The sequence below is a fragment of the Periplaneta americana genome, chromosome 7 (assembly GCF_040183065.1).
Source record: "Periplaneta americana isolate PAMFEO1 chromosome 7, P.americana_PAMFEO1_priV1, whole genome shotgun sequence".
NCBI lineage: Eukaryota > Metazoa > Arthropoda > Insecta > Blattodea > Blattidae > Periplaneta > Periplaneta americana.
In genome coordinates this window covers 85463899-85486798 of record NC_091123.1, presented here as the reverse complement: position 1 = coordinate 85486798, position 22900 = coordinate 85463899, and the positions used below count along the sequence as shown (strand labels likewise).

Here is a 22900-nt window from a genome sequence, read left to right as displayed (position 1 = left end):
ACTTTGTATTTAATATGTCACCAATATGTTTTAAATGGTGATTAATTTAATTATACGATTATAAACGTAACATAGACTGAAAACGAAAATGATTATGACTTCATACCACCAACAATTACCAACAATAACATCACAATCTAGATTTGAACAAAAGTTTGCTTATGCAGAGTGGTGACAACAATGGGCATTATTGTTGATAATTGGTGTTATGAAGTCATGTTCATTTCTCTGGATAGTAATATTATAATCTTATTAATCGCTATTTAAAACATATTGGTAACCTATTGAATACATTCACAAAATAAAATTCAAATGTCCCAAATTTTTTGTCTGCCAGTGTATACCTGGGTATGAAGGAAAGTGTCCTAGTACTACAAAACATGAACTTACAAAAATCATATATCACCTTTGGTACAGTTTATAGCAACATAGACTTCAGTTTGTTGTAACTATTGTACATAAGGGAATCAGAGTCAACCAGCAACAACTGAAGGAAATGAATATGTAAGCAGAGCTCGCATGAGGCCAGACACACTGTAGTATACATACCTGTATTATACAGAGTGATTCAGAACTTATGTTACAGAAGAATATGGTAGATAGAGGGTACTAAAAGAAACATTTTTCTTTAAGCAATATATGTCCTATCTTGCACTGGCAGCGCTGCACTTGTTTCAGTGTTGTGGCTGGCAGGCAATTATTCATGTAAGGACCAATGGCTTGATCCTCTGCTGACTGAGCTTTCAATGAAAAACGACAGACAATGACACTTAACAACTTGTGCATTACAGAAGAGCTTGGAACCGAAGCCCCTTTTCTTGTAAACAGTACTGGCATTGCCAAAACATTCACTGTCACATCCATTCAAATATGCCAGGTGTAGTATACATGATGTTACAAGTGTCGATAATCTGTGGAAGAAAATCATCCATCTGGTTTACAAGTGTGGCATACACTAAGGTCTTCAGATGTCTCCACAAGAAGAAGTAAAGCGGATTACGATCTGGTGATCTTGCTGGCCATGGATGGGTTCTTCATAACCAATCCATCTGTCACCAAATGTTGGCGTCTGCTGTTGTCTTGCCGCAAAACTGAAGTGTGCAGGAGCTCCGTCATGCTGGAACCATATCCTGGTGCGTACTGCAAGTGGTACCTTTTCCAATAAAACGGGCAGGGTGTTTTTCAGAAAGTTCCTGTAATTTTCTCCCTTTAGGTGATTTGCCATGACATGTGGACTGAGACAATGACATATCAATGCACATAGCAACAACAAACAACCACAACACTAAACCAAGTGTAGCGCCAAACCGGTGCGAAATAGGACACACATTGCTTAATGAAAAATGTTTGTTTTAGTACCCTCTATCTACCATATTCTTCTGTAACATACATTCTGAATCACCCTGTATATTTGGGTAGCCTGCTATCCATCATCCTTTCATGATGTTTATTTATTGTTGCTATAAAACTATTTCCTGGTTATATTTTTATGCATTCTTCTATACCGTAACTGGTCTTAAAAATTTCATTTCAGCTACCCCTATGCGTTTCTTGTTCCCTTTCATCAATTGTCCAGTATTCTGATCCATAAAACAAACAAGGTATGGCTAGCACTTTATAAAATATTAATATCATTTCAATTCTTACTTTCTCTAGTAATGTTTGTTTTACCATTCTGCAAAGCAGATGAAATTTATTCAGCTGTGTGTCCAAATTTTGATTCTTTGTTGTTCTTATATTATTCCTAGATATCTAAAAATCTTTCACTTGTTCTCATGCTTTGTCTTCTATTACTACTTTTGCTCTCATTAGGTCATAAGCCTAATGATCATAAGGAAACAACTAGAAAAGGAAGATGGTAATGACTTACATGCAGGAAAATCCTAAAATTTCAATCTTATAAAATGGACATGCTAAGATGTTCAGCAAGGATGAAATGATGAAAATGGAAGACATTTGAAAGTGGCACAAGGATGATAAAGTGAATGTGTTAAATGGAAAGAGAAAGTAAAAGAGCCACCATTGTATAGTGAGGATCACTTAAGTGTAGTTCCCAAAAGTTTAATTTGGTCGTCTCTTCAGTGCTGCCAACTAATACCAGTTATCACCAAAGAGGGGAAAATCACAATGCTACGTACTATAATAATAATAATAATAATAATAATAATAATAATAATAATAATAATAATAATACAGTAATTAACAATAACTATCTTACTTATTTACCACATCTTATCTTTATGTTGCGAGGTATTTTCTAAATGGTTCAATAAATTTTGAAATAGTATATTTTCCTCCTAGACTTCTCACATACGGTATTATGTTGATAATTAGGATTAGTATGAATTCCGAAAATAGAACACCAAAATACTTACAAGCACTTTCTTTCTTGGAGAAGTCGCTATCATGCTATTTCCTCTCTTGGACATTTTAATAAAAATCTAAACACGAAAGAATTTCATTAAAATGTCAAATATATTTATGTGCACGTTTCATATGAAGTAGGTCTATAAGCTATTTCTTATTTAATTACACTTAACCTGAATATAGAGTTGAATTGGGATCACAATGCAACAGAACTGAATTGTGTATTGATATTAATAGTAGTACCGGTATTACTAATTAATTATTAATTCACAAGCCAAGGTACTTGCATTTTCATCAGTTTACTTTACTGCAAACCGAAGTTATTGCTGCCAACAAAACAGTTAGAAAATAACTGCCAGTTGTAGTATTTGTCAGTACCCAAAATTCGAAATGAAGTTGGTAAAAGAAAATTCAACCTGAGAGCTAGAAAATCACTATAATCAACTAGCATATGTAGTAATAGGGGAAAAATGATTAGGTTTCACCCTTACGGTATTAAGTAAGCTGACCCAGACTATACACCCTGGCCATCATCTTGGAAGAACCTAGATTACCAGGGGTGAGTTCAGTCTTTCCGGTTTAGGATATTGGTTTTGGACTTCCAGTAGTTCTTCTCAGAGTAAGTACATGCATTATATCTTATACGTTAGGTATAGATTAGTATTTATTACAGTAATGATCTACACTCTCAACTAGTTAAATATTACTGGGATGCAATACGGAAGTTGGAAGAAATTCAACACTCCAAGCATAATCAACCAACGAACCATATTTATTACAAAGTAATGCAGAGCAAATACCTGATGCAACTGGGCTTCAGTCATTGTCAGACCTTCATAAAGATTTTTTAAATGTGGGTTACTTTCTCTAACTTCTTCTTTTGGAACACTTTCTGTTGCCTTTCCTAAAATATCTGCAACCTGATACAAATGAAAAAAATACATTTGATTAAAGAACGAGTTATCCAAACAAGTTTACATACATTTTTGTAAACATACAATTTCGAAAGAAAATTACTGCAGATATACTAATTCAATTCCAAGCTACTTAGTTTAATTCCATAATGTATACATTGTATACATTATCCTGTTGTTTGATAACTCTCTTTATCTTATTAGTGTTATGTATATATAATGTAATTATTAAGACTCTGTAGTATTATTAAGATTTTTTTTGACATGTTCCATATTCTAGCTGTGAAGCGATGTATGAATACCAACGAATGTAAAATTTAATAAAATAAATAATAAATATGTATACAGTTGAACTTGGTTATAGCACAGTTTAGTATATACAGTTGTGAAACTCAATAGTTAATAAATATGCATACATAGATAGTTGCTGACCACCAGGATCGCTACTAACGCCTCAGCACAGACCCTTTCCCGAGCAGACGATAATGTATGTTTGGGTTTTCTATTTCAGTGTATGGAGCTCAGTGAAATATTATATTATAACTTTATTGCGTATCATTGCTACGTTTTATTTAGTGTAATGTGTCCATAAGTTCTGTTTACTTCTTATTGCATAATTAGTTGCAGAAATAATTACAAAACCGTGTTATTTTAATGTGAAGAGAAGTTTACATGTTAACATAATCTATTCACATCAACATTTTAAGTTTAGAACGGAAGCTATTTTGAGGTTTAATAAAAAAGAATTTATATTGTGATTTTAATTTAACACATCTTTGTGGAATCCTGGGAAACGAGAATGCAGATGCTTTAGCAAAGAAGGGCAGCACTGCTACTTACAGACCTGTTACTAAATCTACGTATTACTCAGTGAAAAGATTTATTAAATGTACATACTTAGACTTCAACAAACAAAATTTGTTAACACAATCACAAGGGAAAAAATGGAACTCTCTGAGTCATAATCCACAGTTAATTCCCGATTTACCACGAAAATCGTCTGTAGCTGCATTTAGATTGGCAACAGGCCATGATTGTTTGGCCAAACACCTGCATAGAATTGGAATATATCAGTCCCCTAACTGCCCATTGTGCAACTCAAACCAAGAAATGGATCCGGAACACATCAAAATCTGTGCTTCAGTGGCTGGCCATGATAATATCTTTGAAAAATATTGGAGTGCAAGAGGTCAAATGACTTTATTGTCAAACGTCTGGCATTAGAAAACAACAACATTTAGCACATCTACCTTCCTTAATTGTAGATAGAAAATTTACCATACCACTCCTATGAAATTAGTGTACGTACGATTGTGTTACTTCGTCTCTTAGGAAGTAGATAAATACAATAATTCAGTACGTACTCGATTGTAGTATTAAAATACAGACAAATTGAATGTGCGGCATATCATACATGACATTATGCTTAATTATAATGCATAATTGCGAATAAAGGAATATAAATAACAACCTGTAATTTCCATATGACATAACATAGGCCTACATATGTAATGGCAGAGCATTGGAGACTTTGTAAATCTAGTTGCTCTAATAATAGCACTGTGAGGTTACCGTATTTCAATATAGTCAAATGTCCGAAGGCCAATAAGGCAGCACTCATAAAGCAGTGGAACTAGCATTGAGGTAGTTCCTGCGATTTCGGAAGTGAAAATCGTTTAATTTATAAGAGATTTTTTGTGGAGGTGCAGGTGATCGTATAAGCAAGGAGTATGGGTACAAAGGAACTACCTCTGTGCTAGTTTAGCCTACTAACATAGTACATTAATCAGACTTCAGATTGGAGTACCATAAGAAATCAATAAATACAACTGAAATAGAGACAAATTGCATTTACAAGTTATCACACGTAACTTTATGCTTAATTATAATGTATAAATGCGAATATTGAAGTAATGATACAGTAAACATAACATATAATTTCAACATATCAAAATATCCGTGCAGTGCAACTGAAAATTATTGAATCGTGCATAAATGAATGTACAATAATTTCGCAATATTTAATCCGAATAAAGTCAGGTATTACACAAACGAACAACGTAATTTTCACACCAAAAATAATATTACACCTTAATTCGCAAGTGAATTATTTCTGAAGTGTCTCATAATCATTGTTTTAAATTTATTAATGCAATTACACTACATTTTAGAGAAATAGATGTTACTCTTTATGCATTGCAACTAATTTATATGGTTGAGACGCCACCCTCTGTGATTGGGTCAAGTGAGTCACATGGTCTGCCTATATTAAATCACGATGGCAGTGACACAGTCTATTGTTCCTAGTACTTACAGCACTCCAAGCAGCTCTAGATTGATAAATTGAACTGAAACCCTGACCGAGTTACTACATGAGTGCTGGCTGTCTTGGGGAGGAGCAAGTGAGAAAGCACGGGGGGAAGGGAGAGAGCACTATGCACTATGTACTAGCAGGTCCACTCACAGTTTGTCAAACCTGCTAACAAAAGCATTAAAAGATTGACTAGTTGCCTGCAATGCTAGCATAATGGAACCTTCCTAGCCAACAGTCGAGGCAAAAATGAAGAATCCGTTATTGTGGTAATACTGCAGAGTGGTTCTTCAATTGGTCGCGATGCCCACACACACCCTCTCAGATATTTACGTGGTGATTGGTGACTGAATGACGAGGAGCGAGGGAGAGAGAAGAAAGAAAGAGAGAGATTCCAGAAGTTGGCATGTTTAAGGGGTTTCACTTGAAGTTGTCAAACTATAGCAACTATCGCGAGAAATGCAAAAAATCATCCCAAGCTTCGCAACTGTATATACTAAACTGTGGTTATAGCCTCATCGAAAGTACTAAGATATGATGTTGCAATAAAAGACAGTTGCTGTAAGCAAAAACAAATATATTAATACAATAAATAAAATTAAAAAAAACCGAAATGTTTTCACAATATTACGCATTTTGTACACCACCATAATTTAATTTGTAATTTTATATACCGTAAACTGGGGTTACTTTGAACACAGAGGAAACTGGACATTTTTTTCAGAAAATCATATTTAGATTTCTAGATGCTACACTTGTTCAATGGAGATAAATTTGGTATGAGAATGATTTTTATGATAATTTATCTCCATCTATAACAAGTGCAGTATGTAGAAACCTAAATATGATTTACTGAAAAAATGTTCAAAGTTTCCTCTGTGTTCAAAGTAACTCCAGTTTACTGTAGGCCTACAGTACTAAAACTTGCTTTAAACACCGATACTTTACAGTATTTTTTTAAAGATAAAAATACTGCACTGAAGCATAGGAAATAGTGAAGTATGGAGTAAAATACTACAATGTGAAGTAATTAAAATATATTACTTACAATTATTAAAAATCTAGGTTGAAAAAAAAATCCTGTTTTTTTTACACCACCTGTTTTGTACAATACTGCACCAGTAAATTATTCTTAATTCTTCCTTAACCAAGCATATTCATAAAATATATCACCTCTCTTTTTACCACTCTTTATTAGTTTTATAAAATTAACTTTCTCTCTTCCACATTTAAAACATTTCTTTTCTTTGTTCCATGCTCCATTGTACTATAGAGCAATTCCACGTGTAACTGACTGACATTTACAGTACACTTTGACAGCAAAATGTCTGCCTAAATTGTATAATGGGTTGAAATTAGACTGTGTCACCGCAGGATTTTATAGAGCGAAGTGTACACTTAAGATACATATAAAAAATAAACGTCTTTAATAGGAAAAGTATACTATTTATTTACGTCCAAAGTGTGTGTAACAGACTGACATAAATGTCAACTCTCTCTTTGGGTGAACATGGTTCTCCACAGATTTCTCTGAATTGTCATTTCTGATACAATTTTGCAAAATATAGTTCGGAAAGGAAATTGTAATCTTCAGTTTAAGTTGAAAACGACCTCCAAACCACGATTAGTAATGGAGTTATGGCCGAAAAAGTGATGTATAACAGATTGATCTCATTCTGTAACTGACTGACATCTGTGAATTTTAAAATGAAGTTGCACTTACAGAACCGTAAATAGTACAAAATAATATGAAACTTGATAAGTAGTAAATTAACATAACGATTAATTTAAATGAATAATATGTTTTCCAGAATACAAAAATTAGTTTGCTTAACCATGCATCTAAATGACACAAATTAATGCCCATACAAGTATTACATAGGCCTACTTAATAACATATATAGTTCTTTCTCTGTGATTAAATACTGTATAAACAAGCCATATGCATTGGTGTTTAATTTTAGGACTATTAAGAGTGTCACAGCAACCTTGACAGCGCTTATCACTCTATATGGCATCAACTCCTCAGCGTAAGACAGTATGTTACGTTATTCCAGCGCGTTCCTAATCATCTGGCACTGACCTCCTTATCGATTACGATAAGGTGACGCAGATCACAGTTTATATTTCCCATGCCTATGGCCGTTATATACTATGTTCATAATAATAGATTAGAATGTTGAGTTCTACTTTTAGATTGAATTTGAACCATTGGAATTAAACACGTAGAAGCATTCCACGGCACTCGTTGACTCACTTATTTAGTCTAACAAGTACTGTATGTACTGCAGGAACACTGTCAATATGTCACTTGTTATCTGAACAAACTTTAGTTTCTTTTCACACACGGAACCTGTGGACCTTTCGCACTGATTGTTCACAAGACAGTTGTACATATTCTACAACATAGGGATCTAACACTTTCACGTAATGAACTCCATGAGATGCCGGAATAGGTGCAAGATGTTCAAATCGTTTTTCGAGATACTTTTTTCCTTCGTCTATCTCAATCTGTGCTACCTCCTTAACAATAATTTGGATGATTTTATTGCTCACAATGTTACAAAATTCTGTAGCGCTTTGTACCTTCTTCCCCGATTTCGCAGGCACCCATGCCATCCTTTTTACTTGGCCTCCAATCACATCCACGGCCCCTTTGCCATGATGTGACTGAAAGAAGTTCCATTCTATGTTAAATCCAAATATGCGAGCAAGCAATGTCACATTGCTCAATGTTTACTTCTGTTTAAAATGACTCGCTGCTTTATCTGAAAATATTTTTACCACCTCAATGTTCGGAAGAATCACCAAAATTTCCGAAAACACTTTTCGTAGACAAACATTCACTGCATAGCCTATTTGTCATGTGCTACATAATCTGACACTAATGCAGACGATTTCTTCTGAACTTCCCTGTCACCTTCCTGTTTAAACCAGGCAACAGCAGTAAATATTGAGATCTGCTTATTGCTCCAATGAGCTGCCTGAATCTCATTTTGCTTTTTTCAGGTATAATTACTGCACACTTATCACCAGTTCACGTATAACTTCACCAAGGCCTTCCGAGTAACTAAGCACACTGTGAGAATGAACAACATAACAGCTGAGAGCGAGACATGTCAGTCACTCACAATGCCGCTGCGGAAAATGAAATCACTTTAGAAGAAAATGTTCTAATACTTTTTTATTGATCATGTAGTAATAACGCAGAATACCAAAGGAAATTTTAATCTGCCAATTATTGTGCTGTGTGGAAGAGTTTTTGTATGTTTCTTGTGACGGACTGACCGTAACTTACAGTACAAATAATTATAATGATTTTAAGTTATTTAGGATCTTAGGATACTTCAACTAATTACATATTTACTTCAAGGAAAGACCAAAATATAGTATACAAAAAAGACGGCTCGAAATAAAACAAATTTACGTGTCCAAATTGTGACACGGAACATAAGTATCTATACGTGTTTTTTTAAGCGTTTGGAATATGACAAGATCTGCAGCAAGTTATAGACTAAAAGAAAGAGTATTTTAAACATTATCTTACGAAATAAGGCGATTTAAAGTATAAAGAAACATATTTCTTCAACAAAAATACTCCTACATCAATTTCAAGAAATTCACCTCAGTATGACATTTTCGTGGAATTGCTCTATATGTAACACCTGTCTGGAAACTAAATATCTGAAGTTACAGACTAAACTGAATGTCTGGATACACAACTTGGCCTAGTTCTGATTGTAAAGGATGATTGACCTGACAGAAGAGTTTGGCCTACCCCACAACACTCAATCTACTTTTCCTAGAATTCCATTTCTCGGACTGTAAAGTGCTTTTTGTAAATAAAAACAGTATTTGTCACTAATGAGATTACTAGCTACCTGTACATTTCTCTCAACAGTGATCTCTGTTTAATATACACAGAAGACGAATTTTTAAAGAATTTACACTGTTGCTGAATGCCGCTATAAACAAATTGCTATTAAAATGTGTTACAAAAATAATAAATCACATTTGTTTAATATACATAAAAACCATACTTCTTAAAGACTGTAACTGTAGCCAAGGTATCACACTATCTGTGGTTGCTATAGCCAAGTTCAACTGCATTATCAAAATATTTCATTTTATATGTGGCTTCATGAATTGACAGTTTCTCATCTCAAACTCTCCTTCCTACATATCTTTTTCAGATATATGAGAGAAAAAAATGGTTATGAAGATGTTTTTCTCTGGGATCTCCAATTTCCCCTTTCAAATTCACCCCATCATTGCTCCCATTTTATTTTGTTAACTAACATTAAATATAATCTAGAGAATAGGTGTTGATAATGGAACTAATGGATATGTTCCCTATTCCTGACTTACTGATGGAGCTGATATAGCCTACAGTTCTGATACATTGGATATTTCTGCATCCATGACAAAGTGCAAAAAATACAAAATGTCGCACCAAGCTCAATACCGTGAAAGTCTCAAATCACACTTCATGGTGCTTTTGATTAAAAGAGAGCCTTGATATAAAGAAAGTTTGTCCAATAGTTTGGAGATAAAGCATGACAAAAACTACTTTTTGGTACTGGGAATGACGAAAAACATTATTTTCAGAGATATCTAAAAATTTGTATTCTGTAGCAGGAAAGTATTGTCTTTTTATTTCATACAACCATAAAGTATTGTCTTTATATTTCATACACCAATCATATAAAAATTCTAATGGTTAAAACATACCTGCCAACTTCAGAAATTGAAAAAAAAAATCTGGAGACATTTCTTTCATAGCGTATATCGTGAATTCTAAATTATCTATACATTGAAACAATATTATTACTAATTTTTACTGTTGAGATGACAAACATTTAGCCTTCAGGAATATGGCATCAAACGTTTGCTCGAAACACTTCCCCCTTTTTTTTACATATTTAGCAGAGTTTCGTTTTTCCAGAGTGGGATCAGAAAGAGAAAATCTGAAATGTGTCCTTGTTTTATTTACTTGGCTAAAAATCCTTTCACATTTCGCATTGTTGTATGGAATTGAAAGAATGCCTAACATCAACTTTGAAAGTTTATCATACTTTAATCTCCAATCTCTAGATTTCATTCTTCCTATTAAAGACTATTCAACACCCATCCTTTCTTCCTTATTCATGTCTTCAAAATCTTCCATCTTCAAGAAGCAAAACTGCATCTGTAGCACATTCAGTTTTTTGTCCATATCATTCCCTTCACAGTTTAAAACTGCAGGGAATCTTTTAATTCTTTTCTTTTTAACAAGAAACTGAACACCTGTAAATGATGTTAGATTGACAACCTCTGCCTTTATTAGTACCTAATTTTTAAAGGAAATTTATGAATGATTATGTCACAAGCTGTGCAGTAATAATTACTTTCTCAGAAAAGAAAAATATATGAGTTTCTCATTTTTCTCAAGGTTTTCCACAAAACTGGATGTAGCATTTTCCATAAACCATTCTTCTGGTCTACTCTGCTGTGATAATCAACTTCTAATATTGACACTGATTAACTTTACAACTTCTTTACTGTGTTAACTTTTTAGGAAATATTGAATTTGCTTCTTTAATTTTTTTGGGTTTAATAAATCTTCATATAACTCTGGCACAGGCGGAGCTACAGTGAGTGTCGAGGGGTGCCTGGACACCTCCTAATGAATGTAAAATCTCTCAAAGTAAGTAAATTATAAGAAACATCTCGAAGATTTACCTAACTCAAACAAAAATATTCCCTAAATAACTTTAAATTTTTTTTAATCACCATTTGGCTATAGGCAAATGGTAACTCCGGACAGGATTGGCATAGTTCGTGTGTTTTCGGACAAACTCGGCTTTTCCTTCCCTGCTAAGCAGACTGCTTTCCATCCATCGGTGCAGATGAAATCACTGAGGAATTTACGAACAATGTTTCTTTTCAGAGGCGTCTTTTTTATAATGACTCTTAATAACCTATCCCACCTTCTGGCTGATATGTACGTCTATTAATTATCAGCCAGTACATCTCACTTGACAATATGTGTCAGAGGAAGAACAATTGTTCGTATACATCTGAAGTCTGATTAGTGTAATATGTTACTAGTCAGCAACGTATGCAATGGAGGGGGAAAGGAACTGGTCATCCTACCCCATTATCTTCCCACTTAGTTACCTCATGAGTGATGCCATAGATTACCTGTCATTCACCTTACAGTTGGGGAAAACTTCGGAACAAAACCCAACTATGTAATTAGCCAAATGTAATGTAACATCTTGCTGTTCAAAGACTGGTATTACATTGGAACAAACAAATCTTCTGTTCAAACTGGATGAAATCAATCAATCTTCTTAATGTATCCAACTGTTTGCTGACAACATAAAGCCCACTATAGTCTACTGTAGTCTATTCAGTTGTTCTTCACGAGAAATGAGGGGTATTTTGATCGGTGTTCATTATAGATGCCTGTTGCTAGTAGCCAAAGTTGGGGTGTAGTCAAATATATACTGCAGGGCTGTGTCTTCTGCAACTGGTACTGATGATTTTAATTTACTTCTTTTGTGGTTTATGGATGGACAGTACAGAAGAATGTGTTCCAGATCTTCATCATGATTATTACACCACAGACAAGTAGTATTATCAGAAATGTGAAATCGGTGTAGGTACAATTGAGCGACAATGTGACCTGTTCTGGCTCTTGTTAAAAATGTTTGAATATGTCTGGGCAAGTTTTTGTACATTTTCAGGTCATTTGGTTTCTTCTGTACAAACTGTAAAATTTTTTCTTTGTCAGAAGAGAGCCAATTGTTGACCCATAGGTTTGTAAAATGAGACTTTACTGAAGCAAAAGCACTAGACAAAGATATCACTTGAAGAGGTCTTGGTTGCAAATATGTTGCCTGTTTTGCAATATTATCGACTTTCTCGTTTCCAGGTATATCACAATGACTAGGTATCCATTGAAATGTTATTTCCTTTTGGAGTTCTTTTAGTTTACTTAGTTGTTTCTGAAGTGGAATAATTCTATGTGCATATAGGTTGATGAAAGAAAAATTAGAGTCTTTCTTCCCTCGATAGGTTGGATAATTTTGATGATTCAAGATCTGGTTTAGATTTTCTTTGCTGTGATTGGATATTGTGGCTCTGAACTTGGTCTTTTCGAAGAATCTGAGACTATCATCTGCTTCCTTCTAATTTTAACATTAACATTTTCTTAACTTTAAGATTCGTAATCTTAAATGATAGTAATGTCCTCTTTGAATTATCTTTCTTATCATTGATCTCACTTTTGAAAAAGCTTGTTAGTGGTTGCCACTGCTGCAGAAGTCGAGACAAACATTTTGTCTGAGACAATCATCATGTGCATACATGTTTCAAAATTTTTCTCACCTTAATGCCAAGGAGCTCTAGGAACTGTTTTGAGTTATCCTTTCTTTTCATTATTTTTTTTCTAAATAGAAAAAAAGAAGAACCGTTACAATCTACAAGAAATTTTCCTTCCATCTCTTCCTAGGGTGACCTAAAAAATCTTTTAATATTTGAATGGTAATTTAAAACTGTCCTAGGGATTCTGGATCTGAACATACAGTTCACATGTAGATGCCAGTTTTGTTGATACCAATGGATGTAATAATCACATATTTACATTAGCTGAAAATAAACACATTTTCACATACCATAACAATATACAGCACAATACCTTTAAATAGCTTTGAGATAGAACAATATGAATTCCAGTAGGTAAAATAATTATGTTTAACCACTTGTACCTCTCAAGGTTGCACTACAGTAGTAGTCTTTAACAATGAGATCCCACAAGATACTGAACTATTTCGACCACACAATCTTTCACAATCAAGAACCAGATGTGTTGGCATAGTTGGCGCAGTTGGTATAGCACTGGCCTTCTATGCCCGAGGTTGTAGGTTCGATCCCGTGCCAGGTCGATGGCATTTAAGTGTGCGGTACACCGGTGATACTGATATAACCACGACAGTTGTGAGCATTGTTAAATAAAACATAACATTAAACATTAACATAACCAGATGCTCACTTCCTGTTGATTTACTGAAGAACCATGTAACAAAACGAAAATGGAGATTTTCCAAATCCTGCTAATGAAATGAATAAAAAAAATCCAGAGGAAGAATTATCAATTCAGACATCTGCAGAGTGGTTTAAAAATCCAGTCTCGCCTAAATTCGAAAGTTAGTAGGTATGATAAAGTAATGCTTATATTAAAATGACCAATACCTCCAACAGATCTTTACAGAATCCTTGTATGCCAAAAAGTTTTGCATCTTCTACTTGTTTCATTAATCTCCGTCTCATGTTTTCACTGTCTGCTAGTGCTCTTTTATATTTGTCCTGGAAAAAAAAAAAAATACACCATTTATAAGCTCTCCCTTTTTATAAACATTATCACTCTTACGACAAAAAACAAAGACCAGCCTCCAAATTCTTTCCTTGTTGGATGCACCTGGTAGACAACTTCTTTAATTTTTCCCCACAAAAGGAAGTCATGTGCAGATAAGTCAGGAGATCAGGGCAGCCAAGCTACCTATTCCTATCTTCCAATCCATAATCTGGGAAATAACTAATCAGCAAGTTGTTGAGTCATTAGTGAAAAGTGAGCTGGACAGCATATATTACTCCTATGGTGGCAGAATGGACAGATCTTCATCCTATCATGCAGACATTCAGGTTCGAGTCCTGGTCAGGCCTGGGATACAAAAAATCCATAGTGATACTTGTGGTAGACAAGGTCGCAGTTGGGGGTTTTGCTGGGGTTCTCTCATTTCCTCATATAAGGAATCTCATAATTCCGTCTCTATTTCTTCATTTCGTCATCATTCCATATCATTTCCCAAATACTGACTGGTGATACACGGAGGGGGCTGGCCTAAGGATGAGGGGAGTTGTCTGTTTGAAATCTGGGTATGCAGTGTACCTTAGCCGGTGTGGATTTGGGAATGCACCTAGCTTAAGGATTAATGCAATAGATTTTTAAAATTGCAGTGCTGGGTCGTAGTTTCCCTCTCCCAAAATTCCATTCCATTCCTGCATACATTGTATCATTCAATGTTTCTTCACTGTAAGGATAACAATGTACCTTCAACAAGATGGCTGTCTATCTCACTTTTCACTCATGGCTCAACAACTTCTTGACCAGTTATTCCCTGGATGGTGCATTGGACAAGGAGGATTAGTAGCTTGGTCACCCCAATCTTCTAACTCATCTCCAAATAACTGTTTGTGAGGGCCAATAATTAAAGTAATCATCTACCAAATGCGTCCAAAAACAAAGAAAGACATGAAAGAAATAATTAGAGCAGTCTGTGGGTATCTCAACAGTACCGAAATCCTTCAAGCAACGCAAGACGTAAGAAAGGGATCACAGCACTGTTTAGCACAGGGTGGTGAGCATTTTGAGCACTTATGAAGTGTGTGCAAATGAGTGTTCCCAATATCATATTAACTAAAATACTGTATTTACAATTTATTTTCCTGTTTTCCTTGATTGTGAATAGAGAATGAAAGTTAGAAAGAAACAATTTCAGTAAAAATTGTTTCTTTTTAAGCATGCAATCACTTGTGAATAAGACGTTCACCCAAGGGGGATTTAGAAAAACTCATGCTCCAAGAATTCAGTTTTTTTAAGACTATACATTCAAGTCAAATCTCAACTTTTCTTATTTATTTAAAAAAAATTCCAATAAACTATTCCATCTTCCAATGTTATTTTTGTGAAGTATTTTAGCACTACTCCTTTCTGTGATAAAGTACACAAATATCCTTTTTGTATATCCATTAATAATATATTAGAAACCCATAAAAAAGCACATGAATGTTTAATGTAGTATATTAATCCGAGTCTGTCACTTACTGTAGAGGCCTACATGTCAATTAATTGCCAATTTAATCCAAGAAAATTCCATTTATTATTTATCTCGTGTCATTCATGATATTATTAATTCACTTTATAGCAAACAGAAGTATTAAATACTTGAAATTGTTGGTAACAGAAGTTAAAAATACTATATGTAAGTATTATTTTTACTGCTGAGATTATTTTTTTTTTGTATGATGAAAAAGAAAATCATAATTAGTTTTCTGAATTCCTCTACCTTATCGTCTATCTTTTTTGACTAATGTAATATATTCATCTGTCACATTAAAAGTTGATAAAAAAAAAAGTTACAGATTAAACTTGTTTCTGAAATCTTATAAGCAGAACTTGGATTTATATATACTATAAGATAAACATGATATAACCATATCACCATATCTGAGTAGGCGTGATATATATTATGGTTAAGAAAGCATGATTTACAATATTACGAAGTTTAAATCTTCCAGTCTCCATCTAATAATACTTAAAGGAGGCAATTAGTCACCTATTGAGCCATGCACTGAGCGTATTATGTCCAAGTTACCATTATGGTGTTTATCAAGAGATGCTGTGCTTAAATTTCTTTTCTTTAAAGGCTAAGTATCCAGAAATACATATCTGATATCAGACATGTATAGGGGAGTGGTTATACATATAAAGTCATAGTGCATATAAATCCGGGCTTTACTTATATGCTTTCAAAGATTTGAAAAATTGTGTTATGAAAGTCACGAAGTTATCCTGTTTCATCTCTTTCGCTCCCTCTACCTCCTCACTCACCAAAAAAAGAAGGAAAACACCTCTCAAGGCAAGTCTGCGAACTGGAAACTTTACATTTAAAAACTCATGCAAATTATGGGGCTTGTAGGGTTTAAAGAGTAGATTCCAACATACATAAGTTATAGACATCGATAGTCAATTATGAAACCCTGATAATATGTATCAATTTACTATGCTATCTCATATTATACAGTCTTTTCTCCTAGTCCCTTGACATACCCTATACAAAATTCGCAGCTTAATACAATCGTCATCCCATTTAAGACATCCATTTTAATCATCTGAAAATCCTTAAAACATATTTGAAGGAATTCTCAATTTACCATTAGAACCTGCAGCCCTGCACGTCAAGGCATATTTGAGGTTGTGTTTAGTGAATACAATAGAATGGAATTCGAATATCTACAAGATTTTATACAGAGAGTCTGATCGTCTAGTTGCCAGTTTTACAGTCCATTGTCAGTGAAGACAGTAGCATAGTACTCATTGCTGCAAATTCGGACAGTTCCAAGAAATTGCCATTGCTCTTGGTAACAGGTAAATCCCACAAACCACGCTGTTTCAAGAATGTTAAGAATTTACCATATGATTACAAAGACCAAGCAGGGCATAGATGACATGGGACCTATTTGTCACATGGTTGAAGGACTCTGACAACAAAATGGTGTTGGCAATTCTCAAGGTCTTCCTGTTTGTCGACAATTGCCCCACAACCCCAAAAATGTAAGTTTAAAAAATATCGAGGTTGCATATTTACCTCCTAACACAAGAAGTAAACTACAACCAAAGGATCAAAAGCACTCTTATCGCAAGCATGTAGTCCTGTGTTACCCTGAATCAATAGACAATATGGAAACAAACATGAAACCCAAGGGCAAATTTACGCATAGGCAGAGTAGGCAGCTGCCTATGGTGGCAAATCTTTAAATAACAAATCTGCCTCTTAAAATGGAAGGCCATTAATACTAGTGTCTTAATATATTAAATTAATGTAATATTTTGGACTAAAGGAAGTGTTACAATAGTCTATTACAGAAACTTTTATTTATTTTTTTCGACAATTTGAATGTTGGTAATTTTGAAATTAACTGGTGAGAAGATTTCATAATGGTTTATGATACAAAAGGGTAAGAATGATATAATCCTAAGTCACAAACACAAAATTTCACAGGAGAGTGTATTAAAAGTCTACAGTCCAATGCTATTATGTGTGGTATGATAATTTCTTCGACAAATACTTCTGTTATTTGTTGTGTAAATTTTATAATATTTTACTAATAGCTTCCTCATATGTATAACAAATGAACTCATATAAAAAACTATTTATATTAAAAGTGTGGCTTTCGACTATCTCATTCTCACCTCTTCATATTATTATTTTCAGTGCAGATATATGAATAGATTTATTCGCTTGTAGCATTACATGACTAGTTAAATGAAAGCATGTAGGTCTTATTCACACATCTAAATATTTACAAAAATAAAATTGAAAAGTGAAAATCAACAGGTAATTTTAAGAGAACTATAACTTGCGGATAATTTTACTTATAAATAATGACAACACCGACTGCAGCAGATTTACCCAAATGCTAACATTGCTCTCTGGATTTTTTTTTTTGGTAAAGTTTATTTATATACGCTTTAACATCTATGGTCATATCGCATGATTTAGGATCTTTGGGTATAGCAAAGTAGGCTGTTTTCACTATTGTTGAGTTCCTATTTCTATTGTGTGTTGTAGGCTTGTATTCATGTAACTGATTTTAGATTTTGATTAATGTTCATGATATTGGTGACTGAGGTGGTGAAGAATCATGGTATGTAAATTTCAAATCCGGCATTTTCCTTTTGTGACTGAGGTAAAACATGAAAAACCCCAGTCAGGTTGGTCGGCCACAGGGTTTGAACACAGGCTCTCCAAATGCGAGTATCAAATGCTATTGTCTGAGCCTACTTGTTTAGTCAGATGTTCCTGTCTATTCCAGCATCCAGCTGCTCGGCAGAATGCACATACTTATCTCTAAGAAGAGTAAAAATTTATCTGCGCACAAACATGACTGAGGATCATCTCAATTCACTAGCTATCATCCCACAGAGGGCAGGAGTTTGGAGAAAATGGACTTGTCCAAAATCATTGGTCAGTTTGCTTGGCAGAAGGCAAGATGGAAGATGTTAGAAAGCTGATACTATACCTTGTAATGTTCAACTTGCAATTTCTCCTTAAAATAAATAAAGAATTCATAAGCCTGGTTTTGGGTGGAATACGTCTTTTCCCACACTGAATATGGGCATTCATGCTGGTATCCGTGATAAAAGAAAAATGGCAGTATTTCAAATGTTTACTGTAACATAATAAGTCATAGTCGAATAACAATGTTATAGTAGTTTGGCCATGAACCAATGTAACTTGTGTGACTATGCCCAAGACACCACCTCCCCTCGCTATGAGCATGAGGGTATTGAAGTTGCATATAAAATTAGCTGTTCCAAACAACCTCTCTCAGTAATATCTCGGTATCGAGAGCAGCTACAGACCTGTGTGATCACTCATTTGATTTGCAATTGCGAGTTCTTTAATATTAAACCCTTGCCACCAATGCCAGTGTACTCCATGAGTGGGACTTCCTGTTGTATGTCGTCGGTGTCCATGTACTGCACTGCTTACAGTATTTCATAAACTTAAATCGCTGTGACAGCTACAAATGTTAAAATATTTTTATGTAGTGGTATATCTTTGTAAATGAAAATTAGACATTTCCATTTCTATACACAGTTTCATATTTGTTATGTTTTCGACATTATTTATTCTCATTTATATTTGTGAGTGGAATATTGATAGTAGTGATTTCTATTCTGATGTGGCACCATATATTTCATAAAATTTCGAAGTATGTTCTCTGTTTTTTTTTATGTGAATGGCATGTCGTTGACTGCCGGCCAGGAACACGACCATGGGGCGCAATATTGAAATGGGTATGGAATGCACGTTGCGTAGTGATGATTGAGTGACCGTTAGAAAAGTATGCCTCGACAGCGAACGTGTGCTCCACCTTCGTCCACTCCATGATGCTAACTAAACCAAGTGGAGCTACTACTTTACGCCCCGCCCTCTCGAATGTGCATACCTCCACCCTCCTTGGAGCAACCATCATTTCAGGGCGCCAAATTGAAATAAGCAAGTTGCTCTGCCCCACCCTGTAGTATGAGAAAGAATGGATTCCCTAGATTACTTCAAACTGCTTTAGGAAAGCTGGATTTTCTGAGATAAGCAACTCAATATCCTTTTTACATTCTGTAAATTATTGGGTCATTTTTCTCGAATATTTTTTTAATTTTTAATTTGTCAATAGTATAAATTCCTACTGGTGAATAATAATACCAATAACCCCACTGGAGGTCGGGAAGGGGGAAAGTCTCGTCATCAGAATATGGTGTAGGCTGAGAAAAAGGCAGAGCTTGTCTAACCTTCTTAATTCTTGTAGCCCTTTGTAGAGATGCCTCTGACAGCTCTTTTACAAGATCTGCTGCATTTCATTTTCCTGCAGCATGTCTCCACCACGAACGAAATGTTCTCTGGACTAATAGTTTCCAGTAAAGTTTTAATTTCTTTTTTCTTACTTTTACTGCTTCTTTCATGAAAAAGATTTTTGGACGACTTCTGCTCGAACCAGGTACCTCACCTTCAAGTAGAGAAAAAAAATTGTTAACTTCTTTCGGAAACAATTTCATGAAAGCCATTCAGCATTATATTTAGGACCTGTATTTATTCCTTTCGCATTTCGTCCATTCTGACATGATATTGTAAGATAAATTATTTCTCAGGCTGATTTTAATTTTATGCTCAATATCACTTGGAATATCTTTAAATCCTAACACACTGAGAAAATGATTTAAAAATTCATAGTTTTGTGACTTCACTTTGTTCCACATCTGAACTAAGAAAACTGCTGCCGGGAAATTGAGGACTGTGTCTCTGAAAATAATTAATTTCATTTAATTTGCAAACTGTTGCAACAACTTAAACTGAATTTCACAACGGTAATCATATCAGAAAATAACAATAACAATAATAATAATAATAATAATAATAATAATAATAATAATAATAATAATTTCTGCCATGATCAGCAGAAATCATAAAATAAATCTATTTAATGTTTGAGTTTTTTTAATATACGAAAGTTCCTCCTTAATGTATTAATTGCATATTACGAATGTTAATACTTACACAGTGTGTAAGTAAGTATGGAATATTGCTAATAACTCTTTACATATTCAGTTTACGAAAAAATATAAAAAACAATAGTTGTTGGAGATATCTAACTAAAACTTATGGCTGTGGTCTCACAAAAGAATTGATTCACATACATTATGTGGCAAAAAATAACACTTTTTTTTTAAATTTTACATACTTGACTCAAGTCAAGTTGAAGTTTGACTCAGCATAAATGATGAATACTCTCTTGTAAATGTTATGGTTCTTTCTTTGATAATGTAACACAAATGTATTCATATGAAGTAGACCATGAAACAATCAAAACAATACCATAAATCAACAATGACTCCTTTTCATACCAGAGTTTAAAACTGTTCATCATGGTAATGCTTTCTGAAAGAGAAATCAACAAGCGGTATGTAATTTATTTAATGAGGTATACCCAAATAAGAACATAACACAGTCAACAGTTTCAAAAATAGTAAAAAGTATTTAATGAAACAGAAAGTGTCAATAATAAACCAAAAGCTGGAAGAGCATAAACAATTATAGGTGATAAAAATGTCCTTGATATGATGTTATGCACTGAAGAATCAACTAGACAGGTGGCACTTGAATATGATGTCAGACACATATCAGTATGGAAATTGTTGAAATCACAGAAATAACATCACAAGAGTTAAATGAGGATGATTCTGATAGAAGGAATGAATTCTGTGAAACAATGATTGGGATGATATATCAGAACCCACATTTTGAGAAATGTATCATATTTTCAGATGAAGCAACTTCCTCTCTACTGTCAATCGCCATAACTGTCGATATTGGTCTCCTCACAACTCCCATTGGATGGTAGAAGCACGTATCAACAAAAAGTTAATGTCTGGGCAGGTTTAGTGGGGAGCAGCAAAATTCGTCCATTTTTCATAGAAGGAAATTTGAACTCTGATAAGTATCAACAGGTTTTGCATGATAATGTTATCCCAGTTTTCAGACAGTTGTTTCCTGGTGTGTGTCAAGGGAACATGTGGTTTCAACAAGATGATGCACCTCCACATTATGGTAGAAGAATAATGGATTTCCTCAACCAAATGTTCCCTGGTAGATGGATTGGAAGAAGAGGGCACACTGAATGGTCAGCTAGATCACCTGACCTCAACCCATTGGATTTCTTCCTGTGGGGTTACTTAAAGTCCAGGGTGTATCGTGATAAACCAAACAGTATTGAAGACCTGAAATTAAGGATTAGTAATGAACTAATAACTAATGAGATGGAAGTGACCACTCCTGAAACTGTGAAAAAGTCAATGGACTGCTTTCGTGATAGACTGGGGCATTGTTTGGCCATGAATAGTTCTCATTTTGAACATTTGTTATAATTTTAAACATTCTCTGAAACAGTTGTATTACTGTTTTGTTTGTTTCATGGTCTACTCCATATGAATACACACATTTATTTTGTGTTACATTATCAAAGCATTTGAAAGAACCATAACATTTACAAGAGAGTATTCACCATTTATGCTGAGCCAAACTTCTATTTGTATGTAAAATTGAATGGAGATTTCAAATATGTAAAATTTAATATAGTGTGTCATTAAAAAAAAGCGTTTTTTTTGCCACACCCTGTACACGAATCAACACTTTTGTGAGACCACAGCCATAAGTTTTATTAGATATCTGCAACAACTTTTGTTTTTGGTATTTTTTTCATAAAATGAATATATAAAGAGTTATTAGCAATATTCCATACTTAATTAACACACTGTATATACAAATGAAGAAAGACATTGAAGTACATACATATTCTTCAAATGCCATGATTTAAGCGAGAAACAGCAAAAACAGTTAACTTACACCACTTGAAAGAATGCATTCTCTGCTACTATTGGGCTATGAGATTTCAACCACCAACATTAGGCAAAGTTTAGGCTGCCGTAAAACCAATATACCCTCGAGAATATTATCTCTCACTATCTTTTCATGATGCTTCGTACAGTCTGTGACAATATTATATTAAAATATATACAGGATTTAACAAGTCGATAAATGAATATTGTCCACCTAGACTGATAATTTTGCACACTGTATGTTGCTGACATCTGTTTTTCGAACCCTACAACCTACAATGTGGTACGGGTTTCATAAAAATATTCTGTTTCCAGGTCGATACTTCCCAGATCAGAAAGAAACTCTTATTTCAGTCCACACAGAACAGTTAAAATCAGTTATTAACACACAGCAGATTTTGGGTCTTCATACTGAACATTAAGTGTACATCAGTTGCTGAGAAATCATTGAACTCTCTGATTGCTATGCTCCCTTCATAAGCCAAGGGACGTGACGTGTCACTGTGTAGGGACCAAAAATCTGCTGTCTGGTTATTAATTACCAAGAATCCTGAAGACAGTCCTTCTATATATCCCTGTTGAACT

The 22900-nt window shown here is 34.3% G+C and overlaps 1 protein-coding gene across 2 annotated transcripts in view; it reads right to left on the bottom strand.

Moving 5' to 3' along the window:
* Positions 1–22900, bottom strand: part of LOC138703249 (grpE protein homolog, mitochondrial-like) — a 42361-nt gene that overhangs the window by 7597 nt on the left and 11864 nt on the right. The window contains exons 3-4 of one of the 2 annotated variants that reach the window (XM_069830977.1): positions 13831–13944; positions 3168–3287 (exon numbers count right to left, since the gene is read on the bottom strand). In XM_069830977.1, the coding sequence (XP_069687078.1) occupies positions 3168–3287; positions 13831–13944 (234 nt within the window). The remainder of the gene's footprint in view (positions 1–3167; positions 3288–13830; positions 13945–22900) is intronic. The other variant, XM_069830978.1, reaches the window with a different exon arrangement.